General features: G+C 37.8%; 1 protein-coding gene across 6 annotated transcripts in view; it reads right to left on the bottom strand.

Moving 5' to 3' along the window:
* LOC143808059 (IgGFc-binding protein-like) overlaps positions 1–19,160 on the bottom strand; it is a 210,735-nt gene that overhangs the window by 10,535 nt on the left and 181,040 nt on the right. For all 6 annotated transcript variants that reach the window (XM_077290315.1, XM_077290316.1, XM_077290317.1 and 3 more), the window contains 22 exons: positions 18,676–18,959; positions 18,265–18,542; positions 16,461–17,059; positions 15,674–16,247; positions 15,371–15,570; positions 14,908–15,288; positions 14,399–14,682; positions 13,573–13,844; positions 13,423–13,485; positions 11,580–11,648; positions 10,776–11,026; positions 9,804–9,981; positions 9,607–9,715; positions 7,872–7,963; positions 7,545–7,721; positions 6,660–6,862; positions 6,417–6,561; positions 4,245–4,486; positions 3,882–4,046; positions 3,660–3,787; positions 2,341–2,609; positions 968–1,176 (listed from right to left, as the gene is read on the bottom strand). In XM_077290315.1, coding sequence (XP_077146430.1) covers positions 968–1,176; positions 2,341–2,609; positions 3,660–3,787; positions 3,882–4,046; positions 4,245–4,486; positions 6,417–6,561; positions 6,660–6,862; positions 7,545–7,721; positions 7,872–7,963; positions 9,607–9,715; positions 9,804–9,981; positions 10,776–11,026; positions 11,580–11,648; positions 13,423–13,485; positions 13,573–13,844; positions 14,399–14,682; positions 14,908–15,288; positions 15,371–15,570; positions 15,674–16,247; positions 16,461–17,059; positions 18,265–18,542; positions 18,676–18,959 — 5,172 coding nt within the window. The remainder of the gene's footprint in view (positions 1–967; positions 1,177–2,340; positions 2,610–3,659; positions 3,788–3,881; positions 4,047–4,244; positions 4,487–6,416; positions 6,562–6,659; positions 6,863–7,544; positions 7,722–7,871; positions 7,964–9,606; positions 9,716–9,803; positions 9,982–10,775; positions 11,027–11,579; positions 11,649–13,422; positions 13,486–13,572; positions 13,845–14,398; positions 14,683–14,907; positions 15,289–15,370; positions 15,571–15,673; positions 16,248–16,460; positions 17,060–18,264; positions 18,543–18,675; positions 18,960–19,160) is intronic.

Here is a 19,160-nt window from a genome sequence, read left to right as displayed (position 1 = left end):
GTCATGATTAAGGGAGCTTAGTCTCCAGAAGCGCGTTAGGATTCTTACCCATATGGTTTGTGCTGGTTTGTTTCCTCCATATTTAAGTTTGTGAATAAAGAAAACTTTTTTCGCGGATTCGGTAAAGCTGGACATTTTCTTCTCTTGGATTGCTAGCTATGGCCTTTTTTGGGGATGTTTGTTGGATTTTATATCTTTTTCAGTTAATTGCTTTTGATTTTTGTGCAGGGACTTGCAAGACACAAGGAATCTTATGAGCTTTGGATATTTTGGCCGTAAGAGCAACTATTATTTTATGTGTTTTCTTCATACTTGCAGAGTGAATAAGATAAAATATGGTGTTTGCTCTTGTTGGGTACACTTATAGAGTTCTTGATGGCCCGCCTGATCTAATATTAAGTGAGTCACTAATAGGGTGTAATCTGGCATGGTGGCCTACAGACATCTGTGTGACTGGTATGCTATACAAGCCTTATTCATGTGCTTTTAGAGTACTAGTCAGTCACCTGCATTATGCGCAAAAGTGATTGTTCATCATTATTTTGCTCCTGTGCTTCCTCCACCTTATATAACTGGGGCCTATCTACATCCTTCTGTATATTGGTATTGAAAGCAGGCATTGGTAACCATGGCCTCTCTTTTCATGATGATTTGTGATAAAGAAGCTTCTCTACAAAATAGAATACTTTCTGAAGTCTTGTCATAGGTAGAAGGAGCAGAAAAGACAAGGATGAATAAGGTGGGGAGCATTTCAGGCTCATATTTAAATTGAGCTGTCCCATCAGAAATCATTTAGTAACAGTGTATACTTTTGTACTTTTGATTCCATTCTATGGAATTCTTTACATTTCAATTGCACACTAGCAAAGAAATATTTTATATATAAAATACAGTACTAGCCCTTTATGCACTTGGTTAACAAAAATCGTTCATTTATGTTGTTAATATAGAAGTCATATTGACATACATTGTAGTAATTATCATCGGAGTCCCTGCAGCCACAAGAATTTAGGGAAACGCATTGGTCCCCACTAAGTACATAACCATCATTGCAGACGCAGCCTTCCATACATGTTGTTGGCTTCTCACAGGTATCTTCAGCGTATATGTTGGTGCAGGTAGGTGGACAAAGTGATGCACAGTCTGTATAGCGACTGTGTGTAGGACAAGCCAAAGCTGCAATAGAGAAGTAGATGGTTAAATAGCATATCCAAAAAAGTTGTCTAAGGCTGGTTTTACACTTGTGTTTTTATCTGCATGCGTTTTTAAAAAAAACGCATGTGTGAAAAAACGCATGTAAACGCGGTAAAACGCATGCGTTTTTTAGACGCATGCGTTTTTATAGAAAAACACAAGAAAACACAAGAAAAAACAAGAAAACCCTAACCCTAACCCTACCCCTACCCCTAAACGTGACTGAAATACGTGGCACTTAAATACGTGGCACTTAAATACGTGGCACTGAAATACGTGGCACTGAAATATGTGGCACTTAAATACGTGATACGTGGCACTTAAATACGTGATACGTGGCACTGAAATACGTGGCACTTAAATACGTGATATGTGGAACTGAAATATGTGGCACTGAAATACGTGATACGTGGCACTTAAATACGTGGCACTTAAATACGTGGCACTTAAATATGTGATACGTGGCACTTAAATACGTGCAACTGAAATACGTGGCACTTAAATACGTGGCACTATGACTGTCAGAAAATGTTCATTAAACAGTTAGGGGTGAGGTTAGGGCTAGAGTTAGGGTTAGGGTTTGGATCCCTTTATCACCTTGATGGGGGTGGGTGGCTTTTCAGTGTGTTTTCTGTTTTTTTTCTATAAAAATGCATGCGTTTTTAACGCAAACAAACGCATGTGCTTAAAAACGCATGCGTTTACATAGACAGCAATGCATTTTTTTGCCGCAAAAAAACGTCGCAAGAAAATACTGTAGGTTGCATTTCTGAAAATGAACGCATGCAGAAAAAAAACACATGCATTTGAAAACGCGACCAAATGCATACAAAAAAAACGCATGCGTTTTCAATGTTAAATATAGGGAAAAAACGCATGCGTTTTTTTGTGCAAAAAACGCTACAGACAAAAACGCAAGTGTGAAACCACCCTAAGACATGATGTCTATTTGCAAAATGTTAACAACAGTGCAGATTTGTATCTCAATCAAAGCACAGATGTAGCAGCGCAAAATCTTTAAATTCTGCTGTGAGATTTTTAGTGTTGCTAAAAAATTAACAAAGTATATACACTTTACTTTGTATTAATTGCAGTAAACTGTTCTGTTCTTTTTCCTTATAAGAAGATGAATATATGAATACATACGACAGAAAGATGGATTTCTCCATTTAATGTTCACTCCTTGAGTCCTGCAGGCGTCAACATAGGCTTGGACTACAGCACATAGGGTAGACTGCATGCCGTTGTATATGCACATGTCATACACACAGGACTTGATAAAGTCATCTGGATCAACAAGATTATGGCATGCTTGAAATGTGTCTGACTGGAGAACATTGCATTGTCTCTGAATGTTTGGCAATGATAAAGCATTGCATGGTGGATCTAGATCATCTCGCGTGTCATCTAAACAACTGTAAGAGAAACAAGAAAGTTATTTCATTGTTTTAATTTTTTCTATTAATAAACAGCGTCATTATATAGAATACTGACAGTATAAAGTGTAATACTGTATCCTGAGAAGGATTTACTTTCAAAAATGTATTGAGATGTAACAGTGCTATAACTAAGCAATATACAGCCAACCGTAAGTAAGAAGTACTGTGATGAACTGATGCCATATCTTATAGGTTGGAACTTAGCTGCCACCAATTTTTTTTACATCTACATGAAATTCAGATCATAAGAATTTAAAACCCTCAATGTTCTCCTAAGAAACAGAGTTGATATTGATTGCACCTCAAAGAAAGTTAAAAGTGTTGAAGTGTTATTCTTATCTGAGACATTTAAGGAATATCCAGTGAATATACCATAAATCACTGATGGATCTAGTGATTACTTTTATGCCAAATTGGAAGCTTGCACGTGTAGGCAGACTGCGCTGCGGGAATGAAGAGTCTTGGGATTACAAAATGGTTTTATTAATGCCAATGCATTTCTGTCCTGAGCCTTTCTCAAAGTATAAAAACCAAGTGAGACCAGCTTCCATTTTTGCAATTATACCTCTAGAACAACTTTTTCTCCAGCAACGAGGCAGCAGCAGTGGCTTTCTATGCTTTTATAGGTGTTGTGCTACCGTCGATTTTACCAATCCCTTACCAGAAAGTATTGCCCTATTTGATGTGTGTTTCTGACCCTCTCAACAGCTTCTTAGGTGTTACTTTTATTATCTACACTGAGTTTCAGAACAGGGTTCTTCGACCTATCTCATAGATATTGTGAATGGAGAGGTAGCCGTACATTCACAGCTTTTCTTTTCACTACCATGTGAGTTTTAATAACAGCCAAGCACAGTCATATTCCCAGTAAACTGAGCTGACTGAATAGGGTTTATTCATTTTGAAGACATCTAATATTAATTACATTTTTTCTAGCTAGTATCATTATTGATGTTCCCGCACATTGGGGTAAACTTGCACAAACAACAGACAACCTGTAAGTAAAACGAGTATAGTTGTAATTACTTTAAATCACTGTCAATTTCCGATTTCCAGCTGTTTCCAAATTGTACAACATTGGCCGCTTGAAGTCCATTTGGCATAAGTAATTCATCATTCTTCAGACCGTTGAAATTACCGCACATACCACACACCTGTTACGTCACAGAAAAGAGAAATCCATTACATGTTGTGAACAAAAATTCCTGTATTGCATTTAATTCTAAAGCTAAAACCGCTAGAACTGACCTTATCATAGTAAGCGTTAGGGAGGACAACCTCCAAGTGGTGATTTCCATCAAACTTCACAAACATTCCAAAGTCTGTGGTCACCACAGTGTAAAGACCAACATTTCCAATAGTGAGCCCTTTCACATTTCCTGACCATGGTGTTTGGATTCGTGTGTTATCCACCTGTTATTAAAGAGGATTTAAATAATGTAATTATGTGTTTTTTAAGCATTATCTTATCAAAATTAAGGACAAATATTGCTGCAAAGTAGTGAGATAGACTGATAAAAGATAGATAGATAGATAGATAGATTGATTGATCATCTGAATATACAATAAAACAAATACATTTACTAATTAGTTTATAGATGTAAATCTTACAAGAATTTTCCTGTCTTTCTGCAAGGTGATATGTAGTCCATATATATCAATATAAACTTCTTTCAGGTATGTTGCTGCCCTTTTTCCGCGATCCTCTGTTTTTCCTTTGATGGTAAATGGAATAACGCTACTCTTGTCACATATATCCACCAGAAAATAAGTACATGTGCCCATGAAGCTGTGCATAACTTTATCAAATGTGTTGAAGTGGGGATCTCCAAAAATATGGCAAGTTCCAATACCTGCAGGAAAGAGCATGCACCAATTTTTGAATAGCAGATATCTATTATGACACCAAATATATTTTCTGCTACTGTGTCAACAGATTTATTCAGCAATATTTTGATTTTATCCGTATAACTTATGATCTTGTGATTTACCATAGACATACCACAGTATCATTCATTTACTACCTGTATCCTCTCATTCCAATCTTCCTTTAGACCTTGTATATACTGTATATCCATAAATATATAAATATATGTACTGTATATATATATATATATATATATATATATATATATATATATATATATATATATATATCTACATATATATATATATAGAGAGAGAGAGAGAAAGGTGTTCTTCAGGTGGTGATAACAGACAATTTCTCTGTGATCATCCTCTTTGGTGGTTGTTTTGGTCACTTTTGCATTTTGTCTTTGCGCTCTTCCCTAGAAGTTCAGTAGCATAAGGTGCTGTCTACTGTACAACCCAAGGAAGTTGATCAGGTAGTGCAGTTCAATCTGGATGTCACGTCAATGCAAGTTGTGGCAAGAAGGGTAGCTGAGTCTGTCAGCACAGTGTCCAGAGCATGATGAAGATACCAGGAGACAGGGCAGTACACCAGGAAACACAGAGGGGGCCATAGTAGGGAAGCAACATAGCAGCAGGACAGCTACCTCTTCAACATAGCAGCAGGACAGCTACCTCTTCATTTGTGCAAGGCAGAACAGGCTGAGCTATGGACTGGCCTGCCCATTCCCCAGACTTGAATCCAAATGAGTACATCTGGGACATCATGTCTCGCTCCATCCACCAACGTCACGTTGCACCACTGATTGTCTGAGAGTGGACAGATGCTTTAATGCAGATCTGGGAGGAGGTCCATCAGGAGAACATTTGCCACCTCATCAGGAGCAGGCACATGAGTTGTAGGGAGGTGATACAGGCACAAGGAGGCCACAAATTACTTAGCATCATTTCTTTGTCTTGATGCATTCCACTGAAGTTGTATCAGCCTGTAATTTGGTTTCCAACTTTGATTTTGAGTATAATTTCAAATCTAGACCTCCATGGAATATTATTTTTTTTACATTGATCTTTTGTATGTTTTATTGTTCTCAACACATTTCACTTTGTAATGAATAAAGATGTGCAGCTAAAATATTTATTTCAATGATATCTAGGATGTGGCATTTTAGTGTTCCCTTTAGTCTTTTGAGTAGTGTATATATAAATATATATAGTGATAAAGCCAGATGGGTTTGGGTTAAATCTCAGTACTGCAGGTTTTAATTAGCTGCACCTGGCTAGCTTTGACTAAGAACCTGGAAAAGGGTTCACCTTGTGTCAGTCTACTGGATGTTAAGCAAAGTGCCGTATACTGAAGCTGGTGAGTGACTAGCAAAAAATGTTATCTGGAGCTGGGGGAGAAACAAGCCCGAGTCTTCCTCTGAATGGAGATTCCACAAGTCAGCTAGAAAAGTTGAGCAGTCTGTGCATTGGAGCTTCAGGGTGTGGAAATTGCAGCTTGTTCAGTGTGAACTGTGCATGGAGATAAACACTTCTTTTTGGGGCTGGAAGCTACTAGCGCTCAGGCTGAAGGGGATACCGAGACTGGTGGGACCATACTTCTTCTGTATATAAAGGTTGCTGCAGGAGAAAGGACTATAATCTGTTTGGGTGAGCACGCACTGACATATATGATCCCGCTGAAATAACTGTTTATTTGCTGCTATACCTTTGTGCCCAAGAGAGGCTGTTTTGTTTTGAATTGACTGATGTTTTATGAAAACGATAAAACTGTACATGTTTGCACCAAATCGCATTTCCTGTGTGAGCGCTACCTAATGCCTACCTGAGAGTGTGAATCCCTTCTATATACATATATATACTTGATATATACAGTACACATACTAGAAAGTGAACTGTCAATACAATACAAACCTGAGGATTGACATCCCAGCACTCCTTCCTGCCGTTTGCATTGTTCATAGACTCCACATTGCCAATTTTCACACGTGATGTTGTTATTATTATTGCATGTGCAGCGCTGTGTGCAGTTCTCATGGGTAAACCAACTTTCTCCTAGCTGAAGATAACACATGAAAGAGTTGATAACATAGCTCATAGAAGTAATTAAATAATATTATTTTTACAGATCTACAATAAAGACTACAGAAGCCTTACCTGATAGGAGTTGTTATTTTCATCAGTGCATCCACACTCACTTGAAGAAACACATCTGTCTCCACTTAGGACATAAGAGTCATTACAGAAGCAACCTTCTACTGCTTCAGCCTTGCACGGTGCCACCGGTGGAGAGTTGAAGCAAGTGACAGGGCATGTTGTACCACAGCTCTTATAATAGCTTCTTGCAGGACAAGAAATTGCTAGAAAATATTGAAACAATGGTTGCCAGAGATAAATTATCTGAGGAATGTCCAACTGGAGACTCAACTATCAGCAATTTTAACGCAATTGTCAATGTTGGATAAAATATGGCAATAAAAATCGCACAATTTTAATTAAACAGTTATTCCCAACAATCCCAACACAAACATCAACTTGAAGACTGGTAGAGATCCAATCACTTGTATCCTCATTGGTCCTTAGGACAGAATTAATGGGCTAGTGGCTGCATATATGAGATACTGAAACATACATTCCAAGGGTAGTGCAGAGAAAGCGGCATACAGAAAATAACTAATAATACGAGGACCGATGGGCATCTCACCAGTCAACAAATGAACTATATTTCTAGGAATCTTCTTTCAAAGAAAGATTTTTCATGGACTATTGAACTTTCAATGAAAGAATATTCCCAGAAGATTGTAAGTTCTTCTTTCTCCCAAGGAGATCAAATACCACAAACTTAATTTTAAGTGATAACTTTCTAGGCTTATTTGGCTAAAACGATTGTTTGTTTTTAAGTTTTTAACCAGGCATGATTGTTTTGCTTAAAATAGTTATTTTCATCAACTTTAATCAAATGTATATGAGAACCTTAAGCTCCATTTTCATTAGTAAGAATAATAGCTGGGATACAAATTGAAATATATATGTAATACTTACGGCAGAAGGTGTCTGATCTCCATTCAACGCATTCTCCGGCATCTGAGCATTGTTGAGCATATGCTTGCACAGCGTAGCATAGGGAATTTGACTCACCACCAGTGAAACACATGTCCAAAACACAGTTGTTAAAGAAATTATCAGGATTCACAAGAGCATGGCAATCCTTGAAAATTCCTGGAAAAATAATAGAGAAATCTAATGAGTTTTTGTGTATATGATTGTTAAAAAACAAATCCATGTTTGAATGTCAAAATATTGGTATTAGTATTCAGTTATATAAATAAACATACTGTTTTTTCATTATAGAAACTATATGTATATTACCTGATGTATCAGTTATAATGCCACAAAGTGTGTTCTTGCTGTACTCGGCTTTGAGATTTACATCACAGTCTTCTAGGTCCTGACTACCACACCTTCAAAACACACCAAATATATTATACATAGGGCCTATATGTAGGATAAACCATGTTTTTATACTTTTATTACATTGACACATTGTATTTGTACCAGCTTTCTATTATAGGTAATAATTTTTTGAATTAAATGAATGTGATATTGTAATTTAGGGATATGCAATGAATGCAGGATTTCATGATAACTTTGGAAGACAGGCAGTTTCTTTGTACGAAAATAAATAACATTAATTTGCAAATCACATTTGCAAAAAGTCAAAATAAATACGGCTGAGCCAAAATACCAAAGACAACCAATTTACAACTGTGCCGCTGTTTTCCAATCTTGTAATATCCTATCAACAGCTAAAGGCTCAGTGAATTGTGAAAGTATCTATCCAAATTTGAATCTACTTTATAATTGCCTAAGGGTACTTCCGTCTTTCTGTCCTTCTGTCACGGTTATTCGTTCGCTGATTGGTCTTGGAGCTGCCTGTCATGGCTGCCGCGACCAATCAGTGACGTGCACAGTCCAGAAAAAAATGGCTGCTCCTTACTCCCCGCACTCACTGCCCGGCGCCCGCATACACCGCTCACACAGGCTTAATGCACTCTGCACTCCGTTACTGCCGCTATTAACCCTGTGTGTCCCCAACTTTGTACTATTGACGCTGCCTATGCGGCATCAATAGTACAAAATGTAATGTTAAAAATAATAAATAAAAAAAAAACCTGCTATACTCACCCTCTGTAGACCGCTGAGCCGCTCGCGCCGCCCGCCATCTTCCGTTGCAGCTTGCGATGGCAAAGATGGTATGGCAGCAGGACCTGCCATGACGTCACGGTCATGTGACCGTGACGTCATCACAAGTCCTGCGCGGCAAGGACCTGACGTGAAGTCACGGTCATGTGACCGCTACACGGTCATGTGACCGTGACGTCATCACAGGTCCTGCGCTCAGACCAACCCTGGGACCGGAAGCTGCCGTGGACTACAAGGGGCCCTCGGAAAGGTGAGTATATGTTTATTTTTTATTTTGGCAATATACTACGTGGCTGGGCAATATACTACGTAACTGGGCAATACACTATGTCGCTGGGCAATATACTACGTAACTGGGCAACATACTACGTAACTGGGCAACATACTACGTAACTGGGCAATATACTACAGCGCTGGCCAATATACTACGTCACTGGCCAATATACTACGTCGCTGGGCAATATACTAAATACTACGTGGCTGGGCAATATACTATGTGACTGGGCAATATACTACATGACTGGGCAATATACTACGTGGCTGGGCAATATACTACGTGACTGGGCAATATACTACGTGACTGGGCAATATACTATGTAACTGGGCAATATACTACGTGGCTGGGCAATATACTACGTAACTGGGCAATATACTACGTGGCTGGGCAATATACTACGTGGACATGCATATTCTAGAATACCCGATGAGTTAGAATCGGGCCACCATCTAGTAGTCTAATAATCAGCTATTTAAGCTTATAGTATCTCAGTACAAGAACATTTGTTTAGAAATAGCAATAAATGTATTAACTGCAAATCAATTTATAATTTTTTTTATAGAAATATTTTTCTATAATCACATTTAAAAATGTAATCAATAATGCAACATTTCCCACACTTACTCATTATTATTTTGGTCAACCAGCCAGCTATCACCAAGGTCTTTTGAATCTGATGTTGGGTTGCCATCAGGCTTCAAATTGTCATCTGCCTCAATGCCATTGTAGTTACCTAAAAGGTAATAATATTTACAGTTACTCAAAACTGATGACTTCCTTGAAGAATATACACTGCAAGTAGATTCAAAAGTATGTCTTACCGCACAGTCCACACACATCACCCTTTATTGTTGATGGAAGGGAAACATCAGTGTAATGGTTACCATCAAACTTCACTTGCAGCCCAAAGTCTGTAGCCAAAATTATATAACTGCCACTGATGTGCACTTTGACTCTACTGTCTAGAGCAGCAGGGAGGTTTGTTCTCTCTCCATCAACCTATAACACATTTAGTAAAAATCAATTAAACTGGAAAATAAAAAACTATTTCTGACACATAATAACAATGTAAACCAGGCTCTTTAACTCCGAACAATTGCTTCACAGACATGTATGTAGATGTACAGGAACAGACTGGCTCATGGGTCATATTTTCATTTATTTTCACACAGCCCGCAGCCCTGAGAAAGCCCACTCAAAAGTGGCATCGGGTGCATAGTGGGACATATGGTTACATGGGTAAATGCTAATATTACTAGATTTAATGCTGGATACATACGTACATATAGATGCATAATAACACAATTGTTCTCAGGATATTTGCTATTTTGTGTGAGCCATAGGCTGTACAGTTTTCTACTGCAGTTATGGGTATATTTTTGGATTTATTTCTTACAACCCCTGAGTATATATCTTATTGTCATTATTGATCTCAGTATTCTGTGCTATCTTTATGTATAGTAAATGTATTTTTGTCCCTTTGAGCTCCTTGATTTTTTTGCGTCTTCACCATTGACCTACCTTGATAACCTATTTTTGTGTACTATTTTAGATTTTAATACAATTTGCTATTTTGCTATACATTTTTCATTTGCAATTTCTCTTTTTGGGGTTATTAACTCCATATTATTTTAGGTTCATAATTATCTGAAGTTCCCTTTATACATTTAATTGGGATTATGGTTTGCTTTATTATCGACAACATAAGTGTTCAGACATGAATTATATTTTCATTTATAGTACAGTTTCCATTCCAATTAGGAAATGTTTTTTGAAGAATGCAGGAAACTTACGTTCAGCTTTTTGTTCTTCAGCAATGTGAAATCAGTATTGTAAACTTTTACATGTACTGATTGGATATATGATACTTTAGTGTTGGATCCTCTGTGCTCATTGGTGGCGTAGACATGGAAGTATGGGAATTCACTTGGTGTTACATTGCATAGTTTTGTAAGAGTGTAGCTGCAGTTCCCCATGTAATGGTGAACTTTACCATCAAAGGTGTTATAATGAGGATCTCCAGAGGCACTGCAGATTGAAAAAGCTGGAATAAAGCAGGTAAATGTAATATTAGTCCAAACTGCATTACTATTTTTACTTTGAACAGTCAAAACTGATCTTTATAAACATTTCTGAACTTGGATAAAAGAAAAACCAAACATCCATAACTGATGTAAAAAAAACACAAATGTTTTTAAGCATGCTTCAAAGATAGCCAACTGTAATATGGTGTCCTTCACACACAAATATCCATATATTGTAATGTTTCTCTAGTTGATTTTGGAAACTGAAAGTATAATATTCAGTTCAGGAAAAGTAAAACAATTCATGAAGCTACATTGTAACAGCTTAAAATGTAGCGTAGTGTTTGGTTGTTGCTGTAGATTGGGCTGTTCTAATGTCCAAGGATAAGTTTGTTTCCACTTTGACTCATGGGAGAGTCCTCCATTTTACAATAAATTAATTATTTAGACTATGAAATTCTACAATATGATACAATCAGTTCCATAACATCACAGCTTGTTTGATTATAGAAAAAATATTGTTTTTCAATCCCTTAAGATTAATCATGCTCTTTTCAAATTTGAGGTACTTACTGATGATCACAGGTGTTGTTACAGTAGTAGTTGTTGTTGATCTTAGAGTAGTTAAAGCAATGGTTGAATCTAAAAAATAAGCATATTATATTATGAAAAGTGTGATTGATTAAAGCTCTGGGTCACAAATGGCCCCAACACTAAATTTTTGCAATACAGTGATTGGGTTACACATATTACCAGCTATTTATAAGGCATCAAAGAATATTGCTAAACATAGCCTGTTTCTTATTGAAGTATTCGATACAATCAATCCATTAAATGTCCTCTGAATATATAGGTGAATATCATGTAAGTGTACACCTCAGGACAAACAAAGTGAATTCAAAAAATCCTTAGTATATATTTTCTTAGTAAAATAATAGCATACAAACATTTAAAAACATCGGTGCCTCATGACTGAATGGCACATATAATGGACTAGACAAAAGACATATATATATATATACATATATATATATATATATATATATATATATATATATATATATATAGCATTAGTGCATGATGTGTTATAAATAGTGTTGAGCGATACCTTCCGGTATTCAAAAGTATCGGTATCGGATTGGATCGGCCGATACCGGCAAAATATCGGATCTCGCCGATACCGATACCCGATACCAATACAAGTCAATGGGACACAAATATCGGAAGGTATCCTGGATGGTTCCCAGGGTCTGAAGGAGAGGAAACTCTCCTTCAGGCCCTGGGATCCATATTCATGTAAAAAATAAAGAATAAAAATAAAAAATATGGATATACTCACCCCTCCGGCGGACCCTGGACCTTAGCGATGTAACCGGCAGCCTCCGTTCCTAAGAATGCAGAGTGAAGGACCTTCGATGACATCGCGGCTTGTGATTGGTCGCATGACCGCTCATGTGACCGCTCACGCGACCAATCACAAACCGCAACATCATCGCAGGTCCTACACTCACTGCATTCTTAGGAACGGAGGCTGCCAGTTACATCACTAAGGTCCAGGGTCCGCCGGAGGGGTGATTATATCCATATTTTTTATTTTTATTCTTTATTTTTTACATGAATATGGATCCCAGTGCCTGAAGGAGAGTCTCCTCTCCTCCAGACCCTGGGAACCATACACTGGGAACTTCCGATTCCAATTTCCAATATCACAAAAATATCGGAACTCGGTATCGGAATTCCGATACAGCAAATATCGGCCGATACCCGATACTTGCGGTATCAGAATGCTCAACACTAGTTATAAATGTCAAGTGGTAGTAGATAATATAGCCGTTATACTCGCCTATGTAGCTGATGGAAGGTTAGGTCTCGTGTCCCTCTATCCCGATGCATGCTTCGTCCTGCTTCCTCTAGAGGCCTCTGTACTTCATGCACTAATGCTAGCTATTGTATACATATTGGGGAGATTTATACTTGCTTGTTGACTATTATTAATTATTATAAGATGTCACATACCCCTTGGTTTGATCCATCGTATATGTCCCTCAGACTCGTGATGCATTTTTTTTAAATATTTTTGTATGGAATCTTACTAATTAAATTTAAAATTTATACTAAGGATTTTTGAAGTAATGGATAGCCTGAACATAACACTATGGATTTTTAGAATCATTTATTTTTAGTAGGTTGATAAGTTATTATATACGATAATATTTGTCAATGAAGTTATAATTAATTATCAGTTTATCTATATTGCCAGTCAAACTGCACTAAACACACGTTACGTTATCGCAAAAGCACATTTTGTAATCCAGACATTTGAGAATCTCTTCTAATTCAAGTTTACACTCATTGTTATAATGAATAGCTTGCCTTACTTGGATAACAGTAAATCACATTAACATTTATTATTTACCTGTATGAGGGTGTGTCACTGAAGTGGACGCTGCAGGGGGAGTTGGTGATGGTTTGTTTGGATCTGTGAAAAAATGTAAAGAAAGTTTAGCAAAAAAATTACATAAAAAGAAAAATGATAAAATAAAGAAAACTGGGAAAATATATTTACCACAAATAGTATTTGATATCCAGTCTCCTAGGAGAACGCCAAGTGCTTCACAAGCTGTAGCATAAGCTTGTAAAACACTGCAAACCAAATCGTCGCTTCCTCCTGTGACACACTGGTCAAACACACAGCTCTCATAATATTGGTGAGGACGGATAACAGCATGGCATGGTTTGAATGGTCCATTAATTTGCCTAATAATCCAGCATTTCTCTTCGGCCTCTTGTTGGATAGAAGGAGGACAGACTAGTGGTGGTGGAGGAGTGGAATCACATCTAAACAACAAAAAAATGTAATTACCATTAAGAACAAAGCAATTACTTAAAGGGGCTGGATGAAAGTGATTGTTATAATGATGATTCATGGACCCCATATGCTTTGTGCTTTATGTATGAAAGCGACAGACCCATTGACCAATTGGTCCTGATTTGTGTCTAAATCTTTCAGTATTCGGTATTGTTACGTAATGTGGTTAGTCATGTACAAGATCTGTGTCTTGCAATTATTTCATGTAATGCTATTTGTAATGTTGTAATGTTTGAAATGCTGTTTGTAACACTGCTGTAATATCATAATTTCACTCGGGATCAATAAAGTGTATCGTATCGTATCGTATAAGCATGTGTTTTTCTTATTTGTGGGCTTTAATGATAAGTAAAGTGTTCAAACAACTCAAGTATTAATTGTGAAAGTTATGGATTGGTAACTGCTATAGAATGGTAAAGGAAAAGTGATAAATACAGTGCATGAAAACAATAAAAACATAATAATTACAATATTTGCAATCACCTTATCAGAAATTAGTAATTTATGTTATTATTGTACTTACATCCACCCATCATCTGGTACTTGCCAACTGTTTCCAAAGTCATTGACATGTGTTACAATGCTGCCATCGGGTGTCATGAAGTCATCAAAGCGGTTATCATTGTAGGTACCACACAATCCACATAGTGCATCCTTGTAATACTCTTTCACTCTCACAAACAACTCATGATCCCCATTAAACTGGAGTTCAAGGCCAAAGTCTGTACTGACGGTAACATAGTGGCCATTCTGTGTGATGATTATGCCAGACACATTAGCAGGAAGGATGACAGGTATATCATTAACCTAAGAAAGAGTCACACAGGGAAAATGTTACTACTTGAAAGCCATAATGTAATTCATACAAATGTGTACTCTTCTGGTGGTAAGTGAGCATAACTATAAAGAATTGGGAAACTGCATCAAAATATTGGCCCTAGAGCCAGAAATTCCCTCTATCCATATGAAGAGACTTATAATATAAATTACATATACTAGATTGATGGTTCTTTTACACATAATGATACTTACTTCTACAATGTTGTTCTTTCCAATGTAGATCTCTATTCCATCAACAGTCAGAGTAACAGAATTAATGGCTGTCCAGCTTGGGTTTCCTCTGTGCTCATTGCGAGTGGTGACACTGAAGTTACGAGATGTATTAGCACAAGTCTGTACCACAGTGTAAGTACATGCACCCTGGAAGTGATGGACTGTGCCATCAAAGGTGGTATAGTGGGGATCTCCATAAATGTGGCAGATTGCTGTACTTGGTTGATAGCAGCCTAATAATCCATCTTGCACCTTACAGATTTCGTCTTCTGCACAGGACATTGGTGAACAGCTAACAGTATTGTTTCCTAGACAGGTGCACTGAGTCTCACAGTTACCTTGAATGAATTGTTCTCCTTCCTGTCATTAGACAAAAATATTAAAATATATGTGGACACCAAAGACACAGCTAATATAAAGACAATATTAGTGCTCTGCCTACCTTATAGTACACGTCATTGTACAAACAGCCACAATGTGACTCTGGAACACAAGTTCCTCCACTGATGACATATCCAGGATCGCACACACAGCCTTCAGAACATGACAAGCTGCAGTTTCCTGTAGGGTATGGGTCTACACATGTCGCGGGACATGCAGATGCACATGTGGTGAAGTGACTGTTGTCTGGACATTCAGGAGCTAAATGAAGAAAGATTTGTTAATGATGCAATCTATATAGGTGGTAACTTCAGTTCTCTTTTCTTGATTGAGAAGATTAAAACATACATGTGAAAATACTTACGACAGAATGTGCTGTTTCTCCAAGATATAGAGATGCCTTCCTTCTGGCAAGCATCAGCATAGGCTGCTAATAGACTGCAGAGAGTTTCTGGATCTCCATTAAGTGCACACATGTCAAATAGGCAGCTTTCCATGAATCCTCCAGGACCGATGACTGAATTACAAATATGGAAAGGACCGTCTTTACTTATTAGAAGACCACAGAAGGCATCACTTCTATACAGCTCATCATCCTCAGTGGTACAGGATGGTGGTGGTGAGGGCTCAGGGTCATCTGGACTACAAAGTGGATCATCATCTTCTACAATCCAGCTGTGTCCTAGCTGTTCAGAATTCTCTGCTTGCAGTCCGTTAGGCATCATGTAATCATCTTGTTTCCGGTTGTTGAAGTTACCGCACATCCCGCAGGTTAGGCCAGAGTAGTTGCTTGGAAGTTTCACCTCTACAGAAGTATCTAAGTCATATGATACAGTCAACTTAAAATCTGCCTGGAGGCTGACATACTTTCCAGTCCATTTAACAGTCACTGCTCCTCCAACTAACGTCACTGGAAGTGTAGTCCAGATTTCATTGACCTGTAAAACATTGCAAGAAATAAAAATTACATTAATTTAGCATCTGTCCAGTTTGATCTTTTATTTCAGCTAAACCACCTGTGAAATATGTATCATTGGTTTTGGAAGTGAAGTGTAATTACATAGTTCCCAACTATAGAACCTCAAAAGGTTCTTGAATATATTTAACGCATTTTGCACACTTTCCTTTGGATTAAACATAGTGGTACTCACCAAAACTCTATCGTTTTCATTTTTCATAATTTGAACTTTTTGTCCATAAACTTCAACAAGGACATGCTTCACATACGACACTGTGGGATCTCCTCGATGTTCATTCTTTGCTTCAATATTGAAATACTGTGGAGAAGAAGAACTGTTGCACAACTTTGCAAGGGTGTATGTGCATAGACCCATGAAGTTGTGGTTCAGTCTATCGAAGGTGTCGTAGTGAGGATCATTATGGACCCGACAATATCCATATGTGAAATAGTGGCATCCTGGTGCACCATTTGAAATGCCGCAATACTGGTTGTCGGGACAGGAATCGCTGGCACATACTAAGCCACTTCCAGCTGAGGGGCATCTGCACTTTGTAGAACAAGTATCATCAGTCCAGAATTCAGAGTCTACAGGATAATACTTATCATCATCCCAGCATCCACATTTGTCTTCTGGAACACACTTATTGCCATATAGGACATAACCTGCATCACATATGCAAGATTCAGTACAGGGAAGAGAGCAGGTGTCTGGGGCTGCTGGGTTAACACAGGTAGCTGGACAGGCAGTTCCACAATGCTGAAAGTGACTGTTAGGAGGACAATTTGGTTCTAGAAATAAATACACAAATAAATAGATAAGAAAATGAATTGCATTATTAACTATAATACATTTACAGGTTTTGTGTCACAGGGATTACATTCATTGGTCACTTTCTATATTTATCTTTGCAAATTCTGTGTTTATAGCAAACACTATCCTCCTATAATAGCATCATTTGTGTTCCTCTAAAATAATGAATGAAGTATTGCATTTTTTGGGTTACAACTTGACCTGTAGAAAACCTTTGTTGGATAGTTAGAGCAAATTTGTAAGTATTATAGACTTGTATGAATTCGTAAGGTAATGTTCCCTTCGACTAATTGTATTTAATAATTGGTTAGCATATTTTTCGGATTATAAAATGCACTCTTTTTCTCCCAAATTTGGGGGGAAAATGGGGGTGCTTCTCATAATTCAAATATATCTTACCAGCTGCGGTTGAGCAGGGTCACAGGGTCGCTGCTGGCAGAGGCAGGAGTGGGGTGATGCTGCCGGCCTCAAGCTGTGAGGAGGGGGTATTTTGAGGTGCGATGCTGCGGGTGTACAGTGGTGCAGTAGCTCCGCTGACATTTTGTCAAAGCTTGGAGCCCCCGCACTTCCATGGTTTATATTGCGGTGGACTCTGCGAAAATAGATGCCTGGGTCAGCGCATGTACAGATGGAGTTCTCACTGTCGAGATTTCAGGAGTTGAGATCTTAGCACCGAGATCTCCAACTGTGCATGCACCACCCACGGCATCAATTTTCTCGAAGTCCCCCATAATGCATAATGCAAGTGTGGGTGTTTCGGGCTTAAACAAAATGTCAGCGGAGCCCTCACACTACCAAACTTCCACAGTGTCGCACCTCGGAATACCCTTCTTCTCAGGGTGGGGTCTGCAGCACCACCCCACTTATGCCTCCTGGGACCCCGCTCCTCTGCAGCCATCACCCACAGTACAATAAGAGGCACGGATTATAAGAAGCACCACCATTTTACTATAAAAGGTTTTTTTTATTTTTCTGCTCAAAATTTGGGGTTTGCCTTATAATCTGGTATGTCTTATAATCCACAAAATATAATAATTAGTAAGAAAGAACAGTGTGCCAACTTTAAAATTCACTATACAGTGCATGTGTTTCTTCCTCAAATATTTGTTACTGTAAAAAGTGTAAAAAAATCAATAGAAATGTGTAAGTGGTTTTCAGAATGTAAGATTTGATATTGACTTACGACAGAAAGTGTCATTTCTCCACTGTCCAATAGTAACATTTTGAGACTGACAAGACTCAGCGTAAGCTTGGAGACTGTCACACAGAACTTCCCCGTCCATGTTGGTTTCACACAAATCGTATACACAGTTATCAAAGTAAACTAGAGGATTGACAACATCATGACAATCTTTGAATGGTCCATTCTTGTCTGTAATGAGTCCACAGAAGCTGTTACTGGCAATGGTTTCTTTTTCTTCATCAGTACAACTGGATGGATGGTCAACTCCTGGAGTGCATCTTTGAAGAAAATTAGTGACCAGTTATTTTAAGCAACTTATTTTCATATATAACATATACTGTACAGCACATAATATATTGAAGATAATTTTATGGTAGTAATCAAATACTACAATCAAGAACAAATCCTCACCGTGTGTCATTATCAGCCTGCCAACTGTTTCCAAGACTGTTTGAATCTGGTTCAAGTACGCCATCAGGATTCAGGAAATCATCAGCAGCATTACCATTGAAGTTTCCGCAAAGTCCACACACTTTACCAGAGTAGTTTCCTGGGATAGTTACTTGGACTTTGTGGTTCCCATCAAACTTCACTTGCAATCCAAAGCCTGTTGTCACCAAGACATTGGATCCACTTATGAATACATTGATGTCCGGTGAAAGAGAGATGGGCAATGTTGCTATTTGTCCATCCACCTAGTAAATGAAGAAAAAAATAACTTTAACAAAAATAAAAAATGCAAATGTTCCAAAATCAACGAACTATTGAAGCTTAGATGCTATTGTTAAAAAATCCAACTCTATGACTCAAAGTAATTACTCTTGCAACAATTAAACTCATTTTCTACCCTTTTCTACATACAGTTACAGACACTCTTATGAAGCCCTTCACAACAT

The sequence above is a fragment of the Ranitomeya variabilis genome, chromosome 2 (assembly GCF_051348905.1).
Source record: "Ranitomeya variabilis isolate aRanVar5 chromosome 2, aRanVar5.hap1, whole genome shotgun sequence".
In the NCBI taxonomy this organism is placed as follows: Eukaryota; Metazoa; Chordata; class Amphibia; order Anura; family Dendrobatidae; genus Ranitomeya; species Ranitomeya variabilis.
This window is presented reverse-complemented; position numbering and strand designations above follow the sequence as displayed.